The sequence below is a fragment of the Nelusetta ayraudi genome, unplaced genomic scaffold, assembly GCF_046127955.1.
Source record: "Nelusetta ayraudi isolate G7.1 ecotype Tasmania unplaced genomic scaffold, CSIRO-AGI_Nayr_v1 ptg000007l, whole genome shotgun sequence".
Lineage (NCBI taxonomy): Eukaryota > Metazoa > Chordata > Actinopteri > Tetraodontiformes > Monacanthidae > Nelusetta > Nelusetta ayraudi.
The window spans coordinates 2,148,370-2,170,989 of NW_027466057.1; the positions used below are offsets into that span (position 1 = coordinate 2,148,370).

The 22,620-nt window shown below is 50.0% G+C and overlaps 1 protein-coding gene across 1 annotated transcript; it reads left to right on the forward strand.

Annotated features, from left to right (window-relative positions):
* The first annotated feature begins 2,713 nt into the window (after positions 1-2,713).
* LOC142883131 (SLIT and NTRK-like protein 3) lies at positions 2,714-21,456 on the forward strand. The gene is made up of 7 exons (XM_076017784.1): positions 2,714-2,830; positions 6,870-7,150; positions 7,387-7,638; positions 7,848-7,963; positions 8,260-9,183; positions 10,927-11,146; positions 18,755-21,456. The coding sequence occupies exons 2-7, from the start codon at positions 6,935-6,937 to the stop codon at positions 20,024-20,026; spliced, it is 3,000 nt and encodes a 999-aa protein (XP_075873899.1). The 5' UTR covers positions 2,714-2,830; positions 6,870-6,934; the 3' UTR covers positions 20,027-21,456.
* The last annotated feature ends 1,164 nt before the right edge of the window (positions 21,457-22,620 follow it).

Sequence of the window (22,620 nt, forward strand, 5' to 3'; positions counted from 1 at the left end):
GAAGGGGCATCAAAGAGGTAATGGCGTGTGTAGGCCGTCTGAATTAACAAGAGGCCGCTGGAGAATCAAAGAGTGAAAAGGCAGGAAGGAGGCGGGGGGGGGGAGCAGGGGGAGAGAAAAAAAAGTGCGGAGAAAGGAAAGATTTGAGGGAATCTTAGTGCGATCTGACAGAGGGGAAGCCAGAGGGGAGGAGGGAAGACGCTGAGGAGGAGTTGGAAAGTGCAGAAGAAAGGGATGAGAAACAGCACGAATGCCCCCCCCCCCAATCCATTTCACCACCGGACAGCTCCTCACAGCGCCGCATGGGCCAGTATAAATAGATCCCCTACTTTAGATGCCCCCCCCCCTTCCATCAACACTCCTAAAAAAAAACCAAAAAGTGCCTCGTGCGCACAGAGCGGCTCCTGCCTTTCGGAGGAGCGGCCGCGCAGGTATCTGATGCTGCCCCGATAACCATCTTCCCTCAGTTCCTCTCCGTTTGTTTTCTTAATTTAGGGAGCCTCCACGGTTCAGCGACAACACTACAGTGCGGGAAGAGTGGCCGCATTTTTTTTCTCTCCCTCTTTCTTCTTTTTTTTCTTCCTCCCCCCCCCCCCCCCCCCCCCCCACTCCCAGATTTCTCCGTCACGGAGGCGTAGTTACGCTGAGAGGTAGGCGATATAGCCTCCGGTCTGGGATCGCTTTACCCCCTGCCACAGCTCAGGCGTCGCCCGTTAACGGAGACGGAAATAGCAAAAAAAACAACATTATTTACACACATCTGCTGCAGCCGCGCACAGACGAGAGGTGACTTAAATGTGACTGTGAGCAAGAGAGTGCGCGTCTGCACGTCGGCCTCCGGTGCACTGCCAGCCGTGCAGCGTCTCCTCCAGCGCCGGGCCTGTTTCCACTGCAAGGGAGCGTTAAGTATCCTTGTGGGGAAGCTGTAATACAGCCCTAATGCACCTGAGAGGCCTGAAATCTATAACCATCATCTACATCTTCCTGATATTACTGGAACCGCCTGTGTTACTGTTTCTGATAGGTATCTCCTGGGAGAGTCTTCCCCTCTGCTGCTGCTGCTGCTGCTGCTGCTGCTGCTACTGCTGCAGGGAGCGGCATGGCGAGGCAGAGAGAGAGGAGAAGGCAGGAGAGTGCGTGCGCGCGTGCGTGCGTGCATGCTCCTCTCCATTTCCTCAAGGTGATTCACCTTAATGCACGCTGAAATCAATGTGAAATTGAACTGAAAATTGAACCTTCGGCTCGGTAATATGGGAGACATGTTGTTATTAAATCTTTTCCCACAGCCATGAAAGCGGCTGTGCTGATACTTGAACGCTCCCGCGGATGCTTGTTTTTCCCCCCACCCGACGTCAATGCCCTCAATGACAAGTTGTGCATGGTCCCATCAACAGGGGAGGGGCAGTAACTGTGGCGCCCTTTAAAAGGGGAACCTTCAGCGGCACGTGGCCCGTGATTAGCTGTCCTTAAAATTCAGAGCCGGCTGGGAGTTACGTTGCTGCCACCGCCACTGGTGAGCAACTGTTGCGCCCGCCAACTATGCCGACTATTTGGCACGACAAAGGTGTTCAATCGTGGGCCCGCGCCACCGCCAAGGCCTCCCGCAACCTCCCATCTCATCCGGTGAAATGTTTTTCGTGCGTGTTTTCGTGTATCCCTCACCCCATCCCGCCTCCTCCCCTTCCACACACACACACACACACACACACACACACACACACACACACACACACACACACACACGCACACAGACATTCTCACCCTCTTCCCCATCCATTTCTCACAACACTCGCGCGCGCCCGCGCCCGCCCGCCCGCTAAGGCTACGTGCGCGACGGGAGCCAGCTGGCACGAGTCGCCATGGTAACACACACCGGTTTCACGAAATCCGTCGGCGCTTAAGGGCAAGAGGAGAGATGAATAAACTAATGAGATTATAAATTATTGTCGGTATAGCTGAACAGTCGAGGTATCCCCCCCCCCCCCCCCCCTTTCTTTTTAAAAACCAGACTGCACACGTGGCCAACGTGAGGAGAAAGTTTATGGGGGGCGTCCGATTATTGCCAGTCGACTCCCGCTGTGTGCTCCTGTAATCAGTTTATGACGCTGGGGCGGCGGCGGAAGGGGAACTGAAGGAGCTCCGCCGGGCGGGCGAGGAGGAACCCACCCGGCGCGCTCTGCAGCTCCTCGTGCACACCCAGGCAGTGGCGCGCCGCCTTATTGCGGGATGAATTCCGGCGCCTCCTCTCCTCTCCTCTCCTTCTTTTTCTCCTCCTCCTCCTCCGCCTCCCTCTATGAATTAGCCAGTTGTGTTTGAGATGAAGAGAGCATTCTCCCCGACACTGGACGGGCTACGACTCCGCGCATACGACTCCGCCTGTCCGGCGGGTCCGGTGCCGCAGCTCCCGCGGGCGGCTGTTGTACAGGAACGGACCTGCATCCTAAAGCCAATCGTTTTATTTCTCCCCTCTTTCCCCCCCCCCCCCCCCTCCTCCCTCTCTTCCCCCCTCCCCTCCTCTCCCCACCCTGCCGGTTTTTATCCTCCACCTCATTGCAGTCTCATCACGTCGCCCCCCCCCCCTCCTCACCAACACCACACAGCCCCCTACACACATACACACACGCACACACAGTCTCGCGCGCGCGCGCACGCACACGCGCTCCCTCCCCATCCGCCTGAGCCGCTACAGGAGGAGAGAGAGAGGAGAGAGAGAGAGAGAGCGGGGAGAGAGGGGAGAGGAGAGAGTGCGGCTGAACGTGAACGACATGTCGACAGTCAGCCTCTAAAAGTGTTTTCTCGGTCCTTCCCTAATTCTTTGGCGGCGGACAGAGTGAGTATTACCCGCATCCCGACTCTTTTCGGCGGCGTTGCTGTGGAGGATGGATGAGAGGCTGCTGCTGCTGCTGCTGCTGCTGCTGGTGGCGATGGTGATGGTTGTGTGTGTGTGTGTGTGTGTGTGTGTGTGTGTGTGTGTGTGTGTGTGTGTGTGTGTGTGTGTGTGGTGGGGCAGGGGAAGAGGGAGAGACAGACAATGGGGAATGCAATTGGATTGCGTTGCTGTGCCAAGGATTTTCTCCTACGTTAGCCTGGTAGATGTCTTAATAGGTTCCTCTGTGTGGCTATAAGTAGTCATGCTCTAATCCTGCTAACTAGTGCAAATTTGTCATGTTTTTTTTTTTTTTGGCAAGGGCTGCTAATTGATTTACTTGCAGAAAAATTCTGTGGGGGCTCAAGTACGTGTGCATGTGTGTGTGTGTGTGCGCGTGTGTGCTTGCGCCTGTTTTTTTTTTAAAGCGTCTCTCCCCCCCCCCCCAAAAAAAAAAAAAAAAAAACCCAAAGAAAACCATTTGATCACAGTGATTCTGCCTGCTTGCCTTTGGTTGGTGCAGGTCCGCGGCCGGTGGTGGGAGACTGCCGGGCAGCCCACGGTTTACAAAACGCGGTTGCTGTGGCACTGTGTACTCTGACGGACACACAGAAAGAGAGCTAGAGAGAGAGGACAGCGGAGGTAGACGCTGGCATTATGTGACATGAATAAAATGGGTGAAGAATAAGCGGCGGTGACCGTCATCTGTGGTCTGCTTGCGTCAGTGGTGTGCAGGTCTGGCAGGAGTAGAGGAGGAGGAGGTGGAGGAGGCGGTGGTGGAAGAAGAAATAATGACAACAGTGATAATAATGATAACAAACAGAAGACGGTGCTGAAGAAAGACAGGAGGAGGGAGTGGAGGGCAAACCACACCTGTGTCAGGACGGACTCGGGAAGAAGGTGGGGTTGGGGGTTGGGGGTTGGGGGGGTTGGGGGGCAACAGGCAGTAAGGATGGAGGCAGGTTTGATTCTGCTGCGCTGTCACTGTGCCAGCCAACGGCCGAGTCCTCTCCTCTCCGGTTACCGTAATGATGCAGAGTTATGCCTGCTGCCGACTAGTTGGACGGGGCTGATCGCGGGGTGGGTGGTGGTGGTGGGGAGAGGAGGCTCCCAGTGTCGACTGTGTTTGGTCTTATTAGCGAAGAGACGGCCGTCCGCCACGGCGGAATCAAACAGGAGGGGTCCCAGTGGTCTATCTGGACTTGGCCATTGATCTCCCCTGCATGCAGGAGGGCTTCAGGCCCGGCGATGGAAAATCACACTTTCCTTGACAAAAGCAAAGCCCCACTGGGGCCTTGAATGGGTTGTATTCTGTATTGTATTCCAATTTGTCAGACGCTATATCGAGCATGTTGGCCTAGATTGTGCTACGTGTCTTATAGGAAGTGTACATGCTACTAAATGGTGTGTGTGTGTGTGTGTGTGTGTGTGTGTGTGTGTGTGTGTGTGTCCTTCCCCACTTGCCTCACATGCATCCTCACTTCCCTTTGGGCTTTTACAGGTGCATGTTTCACTTCATCAATTGTTCCAAGAATAATGCCTTTCTTTAATCTGAGTCAGTGAGCTGCCGAGAAGGGACAAAAGTCCATACTTGACTTCCACCTTCACGCAGCTGTAGCTCTCTTTGGGATGTCACAAAGGCCACATCTGGCATCTCTACCAGATTAGTGAGAACCCTTAAAGCTAGCTAGCTCTCCTCTCTGCCTGCTGAGAGCCCTATTGCTATCTTCTTCCAACCAGGAAACAATCCAATCAAGTGTTTTTGCTGGAGGCCATAAACAGCGGGCTAAATATGCTGTTTTTCTGGAGATCTACACAGCGGTTTTCCATGATTAATCATGCGAGGCTGCTCTGCTACAGCAACAACACACAAACACAAAGATCCAAAAACGGCCATAACGTGGGACCATGAAGGAAGAGGATTCATCCAACATCCAGCGAGCCGATACCATGGCGAGAACACACTCTTCTACACGCGTCTAGCTACCTGTTTCTACAGTTGGCAGACTATGAGAGCACACTTTTTTTGGGATATGGTTTGACCTTTCTCACATTGTTCTTGGCACGCACGCACACGCGCCGCACAAACGCGCACTCACACATTGCTAACTTGGCTGTGGCGCTCGCTTGTGTGCAAGGCCGGCAGGCAAGCAGGCAGGCAGGCAGGCAGGCGTACACTGTGTTGCAGGGCAAGAGGAGGGCTTTGATGTAATCAATATCAGATTTCAGCTGTTTCACTGTGAGCTCTCATCCCGAGTGGCAGCCTTGACTGACTTCTTGCTGCTTATGCAATCCCACTCCTCTCACCCACCTCGCCCGTTTCCCTCCACCTTTCGGACCCACTCTCTGCCCATTACCCTCCACCCGTGCGCCCCCCACTCCCCCCTCAACCACCACCTTTATCATTATTAGTCGTATTATTATTATTTTGCTCCCATTTCTGCCCCCCTCGGTCCCACCTCTCCCTTCATCTCCACCACCCGTTGTAATCATCTCCGTGATTGCTCTTCCTCTCGCAGGCAGGCAGGCGGGCACCGGTGTTTTTACCCCTCCCCCCCCAACCCCCCCACTCCCCGCCTTGTCTGACTCGCTGATGCCAGATTATTGCTGTGTGATTACAGCCACCATACCATGATGATCGTTATTGCATTTTCGGCATGGCAGTGTACGCCGTCGTGTGAGCAGATCGAGATGCTTTATCCAATTTAGATCTCATTAAGACTTGAGAGGGAAAATATCTTCCAAGCAAGCGAGCAAGCAAGACTCAGCACCTCGGCTGTCTCTTCTTTTGCTTGCTTTTTTTCTTCAGTACTATTTGTTTTCAGGACTGTCCTGCAACTCTGTATCTGTCAGACCTTGTTGCCATTGCAGTCCTCACCCTCATCATTATCATCATCGCTGAACACCAATATCATCGTGGGTTCACATTCCCGCCTGTCATTCGGCTGCCTTCACTCCAGGCCCCTTTGAGGATTGCGTAGACTTTGGATTCGCAGCGACGCTTCTTCTTCTTCTTCTTCTTCTTCTTTTTTCTTCTTTTGTCTGGCTCCACAGCCATCATCGCAGTAATGATTATGACAGGACTCGATGGCTGCTGATAACCTGGCATTCTAGGCTGATTGATAATGTGGGGGTATTCGGCGCCTAGCTCGTCCCCCTGTTGTCTGATTGCCATTCATCCTATTAAATGGAGCAGTTCATTAGGCAGACGCATTATGAATCTGATTTGCATCTGCACATATTCATGTTGCATACATTAAGACAACACATGCGTGACATTTCGGCTTCACCCGGCACTTGAGAGTACAGATGAATATATTCATCTATTCCCACACTCTGCGTCCCCTCCGCCTGCAAACACTTGTCCGAGAAGCCACTCTGGAAATGATAAAAACATGACTCAAAGGTGAACTGGCCCCACGTGCTGCCTTTTGTTTCGCGTTTTTCAATGCCGCGCATATCAATTTGTCATCCACAAGCGTTTCCGAGAGACTGTTTCCGTCTGTTTTGTTTTGTTCTTTTCCTTTGGAGATCAATATTTCCTGCTTTGGTGAACCCTGTATGTACAAAAGCTTTGTTTTCTCTCGCGCGGTAAATGCATCTTACATATGTTTACATCAGCTGGTTCGCGCGTATCAGTGCACACCACGGCCTCCATTTGGCCCGCACATCATTATTCCGATGCAATGTGATTCTTCCCCCTCGGCAGTGCATTCTGTGTGATTTAACTTTTATTTTCTGACTGCCTCAGTATGCCTGTGATGTATCATCAATCTGATTCATCCTGAGCTGACTTTCGCGGCGTAGCCTCACTGGCTCTTTGCCCTCCTCCTGCGTGCGCGTGTGTGTTTGTGTTAATGTATGTGTACACACACACACACACACATATATATGTATATATATATATATATTATATATATATATATATATATATATATATATATATATATACATATATATATATATATATGTATATATATATGTGCCGTGCCTTGCCTTGCAGTGCGGTAACGGGCCGATGCAGGGCCGTAGCCCCAGGCTGTTGAGCTGAGAGGGAGAAGCGGGAGGATGCAGTGGGTCTCTCTGGCGCTCGTCCTGGGGTGTGTGCGTCTGTCCTGGGCGTCGCACTCCCCGACTCCAACCCCCACCTCCACCCACACCCCGCTGGTCGACAACTCCGAGGAGGAGGTGGACGAGCCGTGCTTCGAGCCGTGCACGTGCGAGGTCAAAGAGGGTGTGCTGCACGTGCACTGCGACGGGCGGAGCTTCACCAATGTCAGCCAGGTACCGTCCACGCCCCTCCCCTCAGCCCTCATCCCCCGACTCCTTCTGTCCTGTCTCAGCTTTGACTCATCCGGAGCTGCGTCACACATTTTTATTGCCGCTCAGTTCATTATCGTGCCCGCGCCCTGTTCTGCTATAATATCCTGTCTCCCCTGCTAGTGACTTGTGCGTGTTTCTGATTGGTGAATTTGTGGAATTAATAAGATAACTAATCAGACCTCTAATTAATCATCCAGGTGTCACATTCGTGGGTCCGCCCTTTCAAACTCAACCTCCAGAGGAACTCTCTGAGGCGTCTCTATAGCAACGGGTTTCAGCACCTTGGCAACGCAGTGTCGATAAACCTAGGCAACAATGCACTCCAGGACATCCGAGTGGGAGCCTTTAATGGATTGGCCAAACTGAGACGCCTGTACCTCCATGAGAACAAGCTGGAGGTCTTCAGAAACGACACCTTTGCTGGCTTGGAGGCTCTGGAATACCTCCAGGTGGGCTCAAGAATAGAATCTTTGTTCTGACTGACAAGAGTAAATGACTGAGTGAGAATAGATAGCTTTCACAGAAACAGTCGGTGGCTTGGAGTAGTTGGACTGAGTGAGAGAACCTACTCTACAGTGGCTCAGCTTTCTTGCTGAATTTACTGGATTTTTCAATTGCAGCAATTACTTGTTCAGCACAATTTCTCTTGTACCTGCAGGCCGACTACAACGTGATCAAACGAATCGACAGCGGTGCTCTGAGGTTCCTCTACAAGCTCCGGGTTCTCATCCTCAACGACAACCTGATCCCCGTCTTGCCTGCTCATCTCTTCAGGTTATATTGTGATTGTCTTGCTGCAAAAAGCTTTTTGAGTCACACCGGTGCTGATCTGCCGGAATATCAGTATCAGGCAAAAAAAGAGAGAGGAAAAAAATTAGGCAGTTTCTGCCGTGCCACTGCAGAAATTCTGTTTTTTCACATACCGTTTTGTGTGATAAAAAGGTTGAAAATCTGATAAAAAGCAGATTTATCAGCCACGGAATGTGCAATCCTTTATTTTCACTCACAGTCACATTGTCCTTTCAAGCAACCGAGCTAACTATCCTCCTCCCTTGCTCCTCCCGCTCCAGATCTGTGTCTCTGACTCATTTGGACCTGCGGGGAAATCGTCTGAAGAGCTTGGCATATGCTGGGACCCTGGAGTATGTTGGTCGCTCTCTGATGGAGCTACAGCTGGAGGAGAATCCCTGGAACTGTGGCTGCGATGCAGTGCAACTGCAGCAGTGGTTGGGTCAGATCCCCTACACTGCTGTCGTCGGGGATGTTACCTGCGAGTATCCCTTCCATCTTCATGGCAAGGACCTGAGGGAAATTCCCCGCAAGGAACTGTGTGCCGGCCTGCCTGACAAGGAGCTGCAAGCGGAGGGAGGCGGCCCCTCGGCAGGAACGCAACCCCATCATTTGCCGCCAAAATCGAAAGGCAATTCCCACCCTGGCCGAGTGAGGCCGACAAAACCCTCCTCTATGGTCCATGGATCCCACCAGAATACTCACACTTCCTCCACCTCGTCATCCTCCTCCTCGGCAGAGCGGAATGACAAGGAGAGGCATGCCCGGCCAACCAAAAGGCCACGACCTTCCAAAATATCCCCAACGCCACGTAGCCCCAACCAGAACCCCCCCATAGCAGGCTACCAGACACGTCCCCCTATCCCCATCATTTGTCCCCTGGGCTGCACTTGCAACCTGCACATAACGGACCTGGGCCTGACCGTCAACTGCAAGGAGTTTGGCTTCCACAACGTGTCGCAGCTCACTCCGCGGCCTCTCAACGGACGCAAGCTGTACCTGAGCGGAAATCTAATCCAGAGGATCTACCGTGCAGACTTCTGGAATTTCTCCAGCCTTGACTTGCTGCACCTGGGGAACAACCGCATTTCCTACATTCAGGAAGGCGCCTTCTCCAGCCTGATGAGCCTGAGGAGCCTGTATCTTACTGGGAACAACCTGGAGAGGATCAGCCCCCACATGTTCCTGGGACTACAGATTCTAAAGTAGGATTATTATTTTTTTGGGATCATTTACACTGTCTCAGGCATATTTTCTCCTTTGCACTTCAAAAATTCATAAACTGAAGCCCCACGCCAGCTTAGGTACTTAGGCTTTTGTTCATAAGTATGTGGAAATTGCTTTCAGTGTAATGCAGCTATAGTGCAGAGCAGAACATTCTGATTACTATTATGCCCGAGTTTGATTAGAAAGAAAGGTGCCCATTCTCTTTCCAAGAGTGTCATTTGTTAGTCACGCTGCCTGATGGCACACTTCAGTCGAGGAGTAAGCCCGCAATGAGTGACAACGTGAAAATTAATGTGTTTTGGTATTTGCATACAGAGGTGTTGATAAGGCGGGCGAGACGTCTGCGTGATGCCAGGAATTTGCCTCTTTGGGAAGACAGTTATCAAAAAGAGGAGTCGTCAGAATGATTCCAATGTATCATTGTCAGATTAAGCTTATTCCCCCGCAAATAACACACACAGTGAATATCTGTCACTTATTGTATTTATGCGGCGCGTGAAAACATTCTGGCTTTTAAGTGAGACGACAGGTCAGATTTCATCCTCTGCTCTGTCAGGGAAGGGCTTTTTTGTTTTGTTTTTGTTTTTTTTGGCCCATCACAATTAGCTCCCATCTCTCGACTCCTTCGGCGTCCACGGTTTCGGCTCAGTTTTCAGAGAATCTACCAACCTGTTCATTTAACAATTAATCAATAACAGAGATCTCCTCGTGGCATTCAAAAAGTCTGCCTCTTAACCTCTCGTTAGCCCGTGTTAGGGGAGTCCAGTGCCAGAGAGAGCACTGTAAGCAAACCACGGCCATTACAGATTCCTGTAATGCGAGTTTATTGGGTGACTTGCATGCTAGGAAAAGACTCCAGTCAGGCATAATTCCTCCCCAGGTTCACGGAGATTTCATTACAGCAGAGAAAGGCCTACATATTCATAAGGCATTAACTTTGGCATGGTGATCAGCCACTTCAAGGCTAGTGTGAATAGTAGCAAGTTTTTAACAGTCGTGCTAAAAATAAGTGAATCATGTGAAATATACATCCTATGCATGCCAGATGATCATTTTTGCCCCTTTCAAGTGTAATTTGTGATTAAAAACATTACAATCTCTTGCCACCTTTTGATATTTTTTGATGGGGGTCACTGGAGCCTATACCAGCCTATCTCAGAGTGAAGCTGGGGTGACACCCTGGAAAGGTCATCATTTCATCACAGGGAAAACGTGCAAACTTCACACAGAGAGGCCGAGAGTCAGAATCGAACCTAGCCGCGCTAACCACTGCAGCACCACGTCGCCCTTTCGACAGCCATTGCAATATTAAAGCAGGAAACACAAAAGACTTGAGAGAAGAAAGGTTGAAAGAAAGATGTGTAGTCAACATTCAATGCCTGGCATACCGGCAGCGTGTGTGTATTGTTTCCTGACTGCCCTTCACCTTTCCACCTGTCTCCTGTCTTGACAAGGGGAAACCGCAATGCTTCCACACATCACATTGAAAACTCAGTGGAGCAACCACAATTTCGCAAACTCTGTCACTCTGTTGCTTTTGTTCTGCTACTTGTGTAAGACGGTAAAGCGCAAAGGTGATGGGAAAACGTGGGCTGGTGGAATACTGCGGCAGAAAAAAACAATGCTTTTTTTTCTCTCTTCAACATTGCAGCAATGTGCACTGGCTGTGCGCTTCCTTTGCCTTCTGCACCCTCACGTGCTTTTTGCTCCGCTTTCTTTAGGTTCCTTTATTTCGAGTACAACGAGATCCGCGAGGTAGACCCCGGCACCTTCGACTCCATGCCGTCGCTGCAGCTGGTGTTCCTCAACGCCAACCTGCTGCGGAGCCTCCCTCTCGGCGTCTTCTCCAAAGTCAATCTCTCTCGCCTCAATCTGAGAAACAACCACCTCCTACACCTCCCGATGGCAGGGGTCCTGGAGCACCTCACCGGACTGGTGCAGGTTGGTCCACCAATCTATTCATTTGCTGCTTCAAAACGGGATTTATGCTTGTTTGTGTGAGTGTGTGCGCCCAGGTAGGCACTTGAAAGAATGATTCCACCAAGCTGCCAACCGGCTGGTGTAGAAATGAGTCACAATCCTGGCAGCGGGGCACTCGGAAAATTAGGGCCAAATAACATGCAGTTTTGCTGAGGGACAGTGGCAGCACAAAGAGCGCTGAATGGCTGTTGAGCTGCTGAATGAAAAATGTGCATTTTATGGAGTATTTCTGGGTCCAAATGTCAGTCCAGCAGATTAATCGGACTAATAAAAAGCTAGATGACCGCATCACATGAAACAAAAGAAACAAGCTGAAATCTAGGGTGGGGCTGCATTAGCCGCATTTCAAAACTTCTGGCAGCCTCCTGATAAGTTCTGGGGTCTGGCACAGCTGCGGTTTTCCCCCGTCATCTACATCCTCTGTTGTTTTGAATGCTCTGCTGTGGCATGTGGGATTTTGGTTGCGCCTCAGGTATTCTAATTGGAAAATTGCAATTGACTCGATTTGCATAAGTGGTCTTAATAAATCAGGAGCTGAACTGGAGAAAGCTGCGCTTTTTTTTTTTCTAAGGCAAGGTTGTAATTTGTGCACCTTTTAGGAAATGCACGGTATAAACTACAGTAGAAGCTAAATTTGCTGCTTGTGTTAAACCTTGCTGTGCATGTTTAGCTGCAGTATTGTGTAACCGTCGTGCACAAAGCCCGATAAGGACTGAACCTCAGGTATTACATTTTTTCCCAGCCTTCCACCTCTCATTTCAGTAAATTTAGTATACCGGGCTTTTCTTAGACAGCTGGAGTAAAATGAGGTAAGGTGGGTGTGGATTAGCCTGAATGTCATTGTGAATTTCCATTTTACTTTGCTCCATGAAAAAAATTCCTGATTCCAGCTCATGCGGGGGTGATGCTGGCAGTTCAGAGGCACTTTCGGAGTGTTTGCTCTGGGGAAGGACGACAAGGTTTTTTTTTTTGTTTTTTTTTGCAGAGCCGGAGGAACCAGAAGTAGATGTGTATTGTGTTGTTTTGTCCCAATCGCACTGCTTTTTGTTGTCCAGGGGCATTAAAAGCATTTTGCCAAATGGAAGTTCACTGTTGCCAGTAGTCACAGTGCCCAAAGGTACCATGATAGCTGTGCTCAAAAACCAGGGCCACTGAATTCAATCATAGTCGTAGTCAGTGACAGGCAGGCAATATGACTTGGGCAATGTCGTGTTAGTGGACCGCACATTGACTGAGGGGAAAATGAGGTGACGGCGATGTTACCTGTTGACTTTCCGTCGCCAAGAGGGATTTTTCTGGGCACTCGCGTATGTTTTTGGAGACAAAGTTTGTGCTTTAAAAAAGGAAAAAAAAAGAAGAAGCAACGGCAGCATGGTGACGCTGTGAACAGCGGCAATCAAGCAGCACAGAGCTCTGGGTCTTTGACACTATTAAGAAGGGGATTATACCGTTACACCCACTCACATGCTGATATTTAGTGGGGGGGGGGGGAAATCCCAAACACCTCCCAAATGTCACTGTTATTTACCCAAAACATCACTTGCAGTAAATTTTAAGCCAACTATACTTTTTTGAACAACATCAACAATAGCGCAGGATGCCGCCTAATATACAATAAAACGGTATACTGGAAGATCAGACCTGCAAAGACGTTTAAGCGGATACCAGAGAGTTCAGGACTTTTTTTTTTTTACTGTAAATGTGACAGATATTTGTAATGGCAGCTCCCCCTCCCTCCATGTCGGTGGCAATGTACTATATACACCCGCCTGCAGCCACATTTCACCTCAAGTGATGTTGGGTAGCAAAAAAAAACAAAAAAAAACAACAACAACAAAAAAACAATGTGCACTCCAGCAAGATTGATGAAAACAACACTCTGCATTTACTCACTGAGGCCAGGTTTGACAGGAAAGGATTCAAGGTCCAACTAATATTAACCTGATTGTCACTTTTGCTCCAGCCGGTGCTACTTCTTTATCAATCCCTCACAGCCTGTTGGCAGAGCGCGGGCTCGAGGCAGCTAAGCTGGCCCTATCCAAAAAAAAAAAAGAAGAAAAAAAATTACTAAGTTCAGCTCGTCGGCGCCGTCAGAACCCCATGTGCTCTCATTTATATAATCTGCACCAAAAAAGCAAAACAACAGCACTGCACTGTTTTCTTCCCCCCATGAACAGTACATAATAAATTATGGTCTAAGCTATTTTCCGTTAGCAGAGCAGCTGCTAATCATGGCACAAAGTGGGATTTATGACTTGCTGCTCGAAGGCCTGTTCAAAGAGATTGCTGAAATAATCACCCTGTCTTTAAGTTTCTAGTAAATAAAGTGCTAAGCCGTCAGCCACTTCCCTGTCTTGGGATAGGCGACTCAACAGAACATTATCCAGCTACGTACTGATTCACGCCATCAACTGGCATGTTGATTTAAGTGGGGCGACCCTGTGTTCTCTTGTTTGACATTGTAGATAATGGGACCAAGGCAATGGTTTTGCAATTCCCATGTTTTTTTTTCTGTCAGTGCCGACCAACTTGGATGGACAGGAATCTCTGGATATGCTACCAAACCAACAGCACACGTACAATAATTAAAGCACTCAAAACAGTTGTCCAAATAAGCATTGCCATCAAATTACAATAACATGCAAACTACAAATTAGCACCTTGTTGTATTGCCATAAGTGTCTTTACTCGGGTCTGTCCAGGAGCACTGCTGCTCCATTCGCTCTTTGCAACTTTTTCGTAGTACACCAACTACACTTGTGTCACGTTGCAAATACTGAGGGCGGCTGAGTTTGCATGGTATTTATGCAGGCCCTACAATATCATCAGAGCCAAATTTAAAATCAAACATTGGAATGAAAACAGAGAGTTTGTGGAAGGCCATTGCTAAAGTGGATAAATCATCCCTTCGCTTTATGTCTCCACCTGAATCTGAAAAACACTGCTGGCTAAATACACTTTTCAAAGCCAGCAATTTACTTAAAGTAGCACAGCACTGCAGAAACCTCAACTACCACAGGGTTTTTAGATACAGAATGTAATCCAAATTGCATACTTCTTTATCATACGATATTTTTTAGTGCATAAGCGCATCAAGTGCACAAATGCTGCTGTGGCTTAGCCGCCTCAAATGTGTTCCAAGAGTGATGAGGCATCGACACTGAAGTGTGCAGTTGGTTCACTGTTTGTCTGATGAATTGTCTTTACCATCTGTTACTGCAACAGCGGCCAAGAGTGCTCAACGCGGCGCAACCTCGGAAAACAAGTGGGGATATACACAGAACAAGCACGATTTCGGAAAAAAAAAAAAGAAGATCTTTGTCGATTTATGCAAAAAAAAATGCACAAATAAGGAAAGCACGTGCAAATAGACACAACGCCGTTGCAAGCATTTACAACGCAGGCAGGTCAAGAACCGTGCTGCAGAAGAGCCCGGCAGTGTTTGCAGTGTGTTATTTGCAGCGCACGTGTTGTAAATTTGGCAAAGACCCTTCGTAATTGCTGGTGTTGCGTCTGCTTCAGCGCATTTCACTCCTCGGTGGCGCCGAATCGAACGCCTGCAGTGTGTGTGTGTGTGTGTGTGCTCAAAATCCCTTTTGAATTTTCATGCGTCGTGCCTGCGTGCCGTGTGCTTTCTGAAGCGGCAGTGCGTTGAGCTCTCTCGGCCCCCGTAGTTTGCAATTTGCCACTTGAAAAAAATAATAGTGGTGGAAGAAGAAGAAGAAGAAGTGTCTGTTTGACTTTCGCTACATGCACAACTGCAGTGCACAAGCACAATCTGGGTCAACGATACCAATGTTGAAAGTCGCGCGCCGCACAATAAGTGCACTGCACTGAAGTACACTGAGGGAAGCATGTTTGAAACACACCTGTGCACCTGAGCTCACGCGCCACACACAACCCCACCGCTGCTATGCGCTGCTTTGCGCTTCTTTGATTTTTCACATTCATACTCGAGCAGAAGGCACATATGGAGGATTTTCATTTCTATTTCAGAGATGTGCATATAAATTCCTGCCTTTTGAATTTGCAGCCAATAAGCAGAGGGAAGCTTAGACTGTCAGAATGTCTCCGCACTTACACTTTCAACATATTCCCGACACGTAAAAAAAAAAAAAATCCAATTATCGAACAGAGCGGAGAGAGAGAGAGAGAGAAAAAAAAGAGCCAGTGTTTGTTTTCTTGTGTGGAATAAAAGATCAAGGGGCTGCATCGGCAATCGCGCGGCGGCAAAAGCTCTCCTTTCGCAGTGAGCCTCGACGGAACGGAAACTTTTGCTCTTTGCTCCCACAACAGTTTTTCCTCCCCGTTGCCTTAAACACAAACTGCTTGATAGCGCAAGTTCACGCCCCGTCTCAAAGGGTCGCTGCAGTCGCTGTGGGAAACTTGGGAAATCAGTCTATGAAGTGGGAGCCTGCGAAGCCTCGGAGCACACTAAATTACAACGCTTCACGGAGGGAGGGAAAAAAAGAGAAAGACAGAGGGGGAAAAAAAAACAGCCTCCTGGAATGCACTCAACTTCACACACAATCATAAAATCCAACGGCGTAAGAGCGTCTGCCAGTGAACTGCTCTTGGTGCAATTTCTCCCAGAGTCGTGCGCGCATCCACATCCCACGTACGCAGCGGCCAAGAAGGCAGTTTTCCAGTGCACACATTTTCCAAAGAACCATCACACACAAATGCATATGCATATATATATCTATATATATATATATATAAATATACATATACATATATTTCTTTTTTGCATACGTGGCAGATTATTCTCCTAATGAGCCCTCTTCATTTTCACTTCCCGTCTTATTCAAAAGACAATGAAACACATTCATCAGTGCTGAGAAGGCTTTGGCAAGCACAGGGGCGTCTCGTCACCGGAGACTTAAAAAAAAAAAAAAAATTAAAAGACCCTCCGCCAGGAACTTTAAAGAAGGGCTCGTATTGACTCTGTATCTAGAAAACGACGGAGCAATCCCGATGACTGGCACAATATTACTGCTCAGACAAAGTGGTCAACTATAAGACAAATGGCTTTGCTGAGAGCGCCGCTCCATTTATTGCCTCGGTTCTTAGCGAGCCGCGTGTAATTTTATGACTATTGCCTATCCTGTCTTTGATGTCTGTCATAATGAAAAAGTGCCACGTGGGCCGATCCGCTAAACTGCTTTGAAAATGTGGGTGAAATATTTAACCAAAAACTCATTAAAAACAGTCTTTTGATTCACTTTTAATGCCAAACAACAGCAGCGACAAAGCCTTGTTGGCTGCACGCAGATGTTTTTTGTTTTGTTTGTTTTTTTTAAATGAGACCCAAGGTGGCTGTTTTTTTGGGGGGGCGGGGGGAGGGGGGGTTGCCATTGTGCGTTCGTTGTGCAGGTGAAATGAGTTCACTAATGGCCTTTTATTTTTGAAACAATTACTTAGCGTGGACGTAATGGATTCCTGCGACTCGCAACCGGATGACCACCCCCCCCCCCCCCTTCCTCTCCCCCCACCCGTCGGCCCGAATTAGCGGATGCAATTTCCTTCGGCGACAGCTCCTTTGATTGACGGCTTGACAGCGGATCTCACAGTAGGTGACCAGGCGTGTAAACTGTAAACAGCGTCGGACAGATGCTTGTGAAGGGGATCGGCGCGGGGCCTTCGGGGGAACGCGTGTGGGAAAGACGGCAAACAATACCTGGACGACGACGCTTGGGCAATTTCAAACAGATGGGGGAGATTATGCTTGTGAAATAGCATGAAACGGCAAGAAAAAAGTGGGAAGCTTTTTTTTTTTTCTTCTTTTTTTCCCTTTCTGCTTTAATGCGCACCCGTGCTGAATAATAGCCCAGAAATGTCACAAACGTGCTGAAAGGCAGCAAAGAGGCAGCGTGCGTTGCCTCCTTGCCAATTATTAAAAAGAGGAGCATCACGGCGACGCACCAGACCTCCTACGACGATGGCGCTGAATCACCCCCCCCCCAACCGCTCCCGAAATAAATAAATAAATAACTGTCGAGCCGGGGAGAGATGGCCTAACCAAATTAGCATCTCGACATTTGCGCGGGGGCCCCCGCTTGAAAGCGTGACGGAGACGATATCGGCTCCTCGCCGCCGCCAGTGTCACCGCCGAAGACACGGAACGGATTCAGTTGTGCAGACAAAAGCACGTGACGCCAGCGAGTTTCCCTTTGTGCATAATCTGCTTGAGCCCCCCCCCCGCCCCCCCCCTTTTTTTTTTTTTCCAGAGCACATCAAAGTGAATGCTTGAGTTTGTTTTAGGACCGGGGCTGGCAACAGGAAAATGGATTCGCGCGCGTACCTATTGGATTATAGCACAAGGGGGAGTTGCATCACACGCTGCCGAGTGTAAAAAAAAAAAAAGGAAAAAAATAAAAGAAAGAAAAAAAGTACAAAGCGCTGCGATACACTAAAAAAAAAAAAAAAAAAACGGGGAAAAATTCCCTGCAGGTGAGATTTGTCAATAACCACTTGCGTAAACTGCGAGCTCTCTCTGCCGCTAACAGAAATGTGACTGCTGCTGCACTCGTGTGAACAACTTTTCTGTGTGCGCGCGTGTTTTTTTTTCCCTCCACATAAAGAGAGTGGCACTTGTGGTTGTACAACTTTTGAATTGGTCATATTTTGTTCCATTACCCAGGATGCATCGCCAACCCCCCCCCCCAACCCCTCCCCTGCCCCCCTCCTCCTCCAGGTGCATTCATTCATTCAGGAAACGTTGCCGCTTGAGTGTTTCCCGGCGATTTGAAAATATTTCATGAAAATCATTTAAAAACGCGCCGCGGAGAGCCTGTATTCTATTATGCAAATGAAGGGATGTTAAAAAAAACAAAACAACAAACTAATTTTCAATGCCGGGGAAAAGGCAGAGGTAGCGGAGAAAAGGCTGACTCTCCTCTCACCTTCTCAGCGGGCGAGCCGCCAGCTGCAGACAGCCACTAATACGCCGCATCTATGTAAAGCCCACATCGCACGCCTGATTGGCTGCCGTTTTTTTTTTTTTTTTTTTTTTGTTTACATTCCGCAAAGTGACTCATGGCTTTCCTCGGCACGGCGGACCCCCGTAATTAGAGTACGGCGTTACAGAGTGACGACATCTCCTCCTGTGTTTCTCTCTCTCTGTCTCTCTCTCGGTGGCAGAGTGGAGATTATTAATTGGTGATATCATTATTATTATTATTATTATTATTATGTAAAGTTTTATTTATTCATTCATTCAATTATTGACTGGTTGTGTTGAGCTGTGTGTTGTGTAATTTGTAGAATGTGAATTAGAATGGCAATTAATTGTTGATTTTCAAAAATCAATAAAAGAAAAATCTCTCTCTTTCTCTGTGACAGAGGGGGCATTATTTATTGGTGATATTATTATTGTCATTATTATTATTGGCTCATTTAAAGTTGTAGTTATTTATTTATCTATAGACTGTGTTAAGCTGTGTTTTGTGTCATGTTGATTGCAGAATATGAATGAGAGCGACAATTCAATGTTCAATGTTTCAAAAATCAAAATCTCTCTCTCTCTCTGTGTCTTTGTCTCTCCCCCCCCCCCCCCCCCCCCCCCAGGTCGACCTGCAGCAGAACCCATGGGAGTGCGACTGCGAGGCGGCGCCGCTCAAGCGCTGGCTGGAGGGTCTGAGCGCCGTGGTGGTGGTGGGGGAGGTGGTGTGCCACTCGCCAGAGAAGACCAGAGGTGTGGACCTGCGCTCCGTCTCCATGGAGCTGCTCTGCCCCGAGCTGGAGCCCCAGGAGGACCAGGAGCAGCAGGCGGGGGCGGGGGCGGCGCCGGGCGAGGCGGAGAGGACGGCCACCTCCACCTCCACCTCCACGGCCGCCGCCGCCGACGGGGCCTCCGCCTCGGCGGGCTACCCGGGGTCGGGCGTGGGCTCCCTGATCCCCCCCGGGAGGGACTCCATCCCGCTGTCGGTGCTGGTGCTCAGCCTGCTGGTGCTGCTGGTGTCGGCGTTCTTCGCCGCGGCGGCGCTCATCGCCTACGCCCTGCGGCGCCGCGACAAGCTGCCGTTCCGCCGGCAGGGCGAGGTCGACCTGGCCGGCATCCAGATGGAGTGCGGCATCTTCGCCGAGCAGACGCACCACCACCACCACCACCACCACCACCGCCCTCACCCGCAGCACCACCACCACCACCACGGCCTCCCCGAGATGGCGGCCATGCCGGCGGCCGAGCACAACCACGTGTACGACACCATCCTGGCGCCCGAGGCTGCGAGCAAAGGCGGCGACCTGGCCGCCGCCGTGCGTGGCAGCCCCGCCTACAAGACGGAGGAGCAGGACGCGGCGGTGACTCAGCAGCAGCAGCAGCAGCAGCAGCAGCAGCAGCAGCAGACGTTTGCAGCTTCCAAGGACGGCGAGCGCAGCTACTGCCCAGCGGCCGACAAGGAGCGGCCGTGGAGCCTGGAGGCGACCTCGTCACCCATCAGCACCATCGCGGGCGCCATGGGGCCGCTCGCCGGCCTGCAGGCCAACGGCATGCTGTGCCCCACGGTGATCGACAGCCAGGGCCCCACCCCCAAGGTGGAGCTGGTGGACTGCCTCTTCCGGCTGCCCGCCCCCGACTTCAGAGACCTGCCGGACAGGTTCGCCCGGCCGCCGCCCTGCTACCCTCGCGGCCACGACCCCCAGCAGGAGGCCAGCAGGCCCGAGCAAACGCTGGTGGTCACCACCGCCACCTCCTCTTCTTCCTCCACCTGCAACTCCTCCTCCTCCTCCTCGTCCACGGCGGCAGGCGGGGGTGGCCAGAGCGAGGAGGGAGGCGGGGCCCGGCTGAGGACCACGCCGGACTACATGGAGGTGCTGGACCGCTCCTACCAGTTTTAACATTCTACACCTCCTCCCACTCTTCCTCCCGCCCCCTCTTCTCTCGTCTCCTCATCATCACCATCTCCCTCTCTGCCGATGAATCACCCGGTAACAATGACTCCTGTACAGAGGCTGGCGTGGCTTTTTTTTTTTTCTTTTTCGAGAGGAGCCTGTGGGGGAGTGGGACTTCTCCTCCGCTCACTGTGTTTATTCCTGGATAACGAGCTGAGGTCAGGTTTTGTACCCCCCTCTCCCGCACCCCTCACCCTCCTCCCCCACACATCCTGCTTCCGCTGGTGTATAGGTTGGTATTTGGCACGGATTAGCTGATCCCGGAAATCTGCCCGGAGGGCAAAACTTTAGCTGCAGCCACAACTACTACTTTTTTTCTTTCTTTTTTTCAACCCCCCACTCCCTCCCGCCACTCCACAATCACACAAAATAATAATAAGAAGGAGCGGGAGCCAGATGGAGCGGGAGACGACGCGATGCGGGGAAGCAACGGTGGTGGTGGTGGTGGTGGTTGTTGTTGTTGTGGGCGTTTCAAGTTCATATCATCAACTCTCGAAAAGACCTGCGTGGAGGTAAAACACACCAGCTCTTTGCAACATCAAACACAGAGTCATAGACTGTGACAGGCAGGGGAGGAGCGGCGGAGCGGGAGCGGGTCAGACACGAGAAGGCGGAGACAAAAAAAAAAACGGGGCGAGGAGGAGGGGAGAGAGAGAGAGAGAGAGAGAGGAATGACTGAGAACAGCCAAGTGCCTTAGCAACGAACAGCCAGCAGCAGCAGCGTGGTCAATGCTTATTTTTCTATGAATACAGATCTATTTATCTAAACACAGAGGTTTGACTACCAACGGATGGGACGTGGACGGACGGACGGATGGACGGACTGACTGACTGAGACCAATGGAAGCAGGAATCTGGGAGAAATTGAGACAAACTAATGCATTCCCTCCCCCTCACCCCCCCACGGATGAGCCAAAAATATTGATATCGGAGTTGTTTGTATGCGGTTCAGTTCATTTTCATCTCCTCGGGTTACATTAATTTGTTTATCCGGTTGAATTTTTTTTTCTTCTTCTCAGCAGCGCAGAGACGAGGGACTCACCCAGGAATAGTTGCTTTTTTTTGCTGTGTGAAATTATTGAGAAAAAAAAAAACGTTTTTTTTTTATTTTTATTTTAGCAGGGGAAAAGGATGACGATGTATTTCTTTGAAAGCGGGACGCGACAGACAAAAAGGGAGGCGCACAGAAGGACATTGCCGTAATGGATGCATTTTGGATTTACCTAATTAGTCAGACTTTTGAGAGGGGGAGGCGCCAACAAGGAGCCCCACCCCCTCAGCTCTGCATTTTCTTTCCTGAGGACAAACGTTACAGGTCGCTGTACTGATTTTAAAAATATTTCTCAGAGGAACTGGAGAAGAAAAAAAAAAAGAAACACGTACAGCAAAAATGGACAAAAAAGGAGAAAAAAAATCACAACCAACAGGACGGGACACACACTGAGGCTTTCTTTTGTCAAGAAAACAGACAAACACTTCTCTCAACTATCGATTATTATCTTTTACGGGAGGTACCTTTTTATGCTTTCATCTCCTACCAATAGTCAAGGCAGTTGTGAATATATTTATTCTTAGTTTCTGCGTGTTGAAGCTCTCCTGTAAGGGATCATGTTATATTAATGTATAGGATGATTCTGCATCTGGTTACAGCCTTCTTACCGACCGACCCACAAAATACAATAAAGGGTGCTATATAAAAAAAACAACAACCTTGTGATGGCGGCAGATTCACGGTGGGTGGAGGAGTGGGCGTGGCACGTGTACAGTATTAGCGTATTAGCGGGAGGCTAGAAATTGAAATTTCACCCGAGGACGCTACCGTGGGCGGAAGCTGTGTGATTATTTATTTATTTATTTATTTTTATTTCTCATCCACGCGACTATTCCGGGGTTCCACAGCAGGGGGCAGAGAACAGATTCCGACACTGAAAAAAACAGAGGGGGGGAAAAAACACGACGTGCTCAGACGAGCTCGTGCCGCCTCATTCGCGTGCGGCTAACGGAGATTAGCATCGCGTCGCCTCCAAGCTGTAGCGCCCCCCACCCCCCCCCCCACCCCCACTCAACAGCAGTCATCTCGGGAAAACATATTTCAAGCACGCGACAGAGCATCAGCGGGCCAGACGGGTTCAGCGCAGAGCGGCGCTCGCTGTGACTCATATGGCGGCAACAATCTCGTGCTCGCTCCAGAAGGCGGCGGCGGCGGCAGCGGCTATTTTAGCTAATAAACATGGAGTCGAGCCGTCGCCGTCTCCCGTCCAATGGGAGCGCTGAATCACCCTGGAACCTTCAGAGGACACGCCGGGACTCGTGACGGAGAGGCGGCTAACGTGGGCGTCCCGTGGTTGGAACCCCTTCAACAACAGAATCCTGTGATTTTTTTTTCCCCTTTAAACGAGTCGCCTGGAAGTGTGTTAAGCCTGTAAGAGCCGGCCCAGGCGGCGCGTTGCAGAGACGATGATGATGGGAGCCCAAGAAAGCCTCGGGGCCCACTGCCCCCCACCCTCCAAATCTCCTTCCCCCTCCCCTTAACAGGCTAA

Coding starts and splice junctions, on each gene's coding strand:
- LOC142883131 (XM_076017784.1), top strand. CDS start 6,935: ATGCAGTGGGTCTCTCTGGCGCTCGTCCTGGGGTGTGTGCGTCTGTCC. Junction 7,639..7,847: donor AGGCTCTGGAATACCTCCAG/GTGGGCTCAAGA, acceptor TTGTACCTGCAG/GCCGACTACAACGTGATCAA. Junction 11,147..18,754: donor ACCTCACCGGACTGGTGCAG/GTTGGTCCACCA, acceptor CCCCCCCCCCAG/GTCGACCTGCAGCAGAACCC.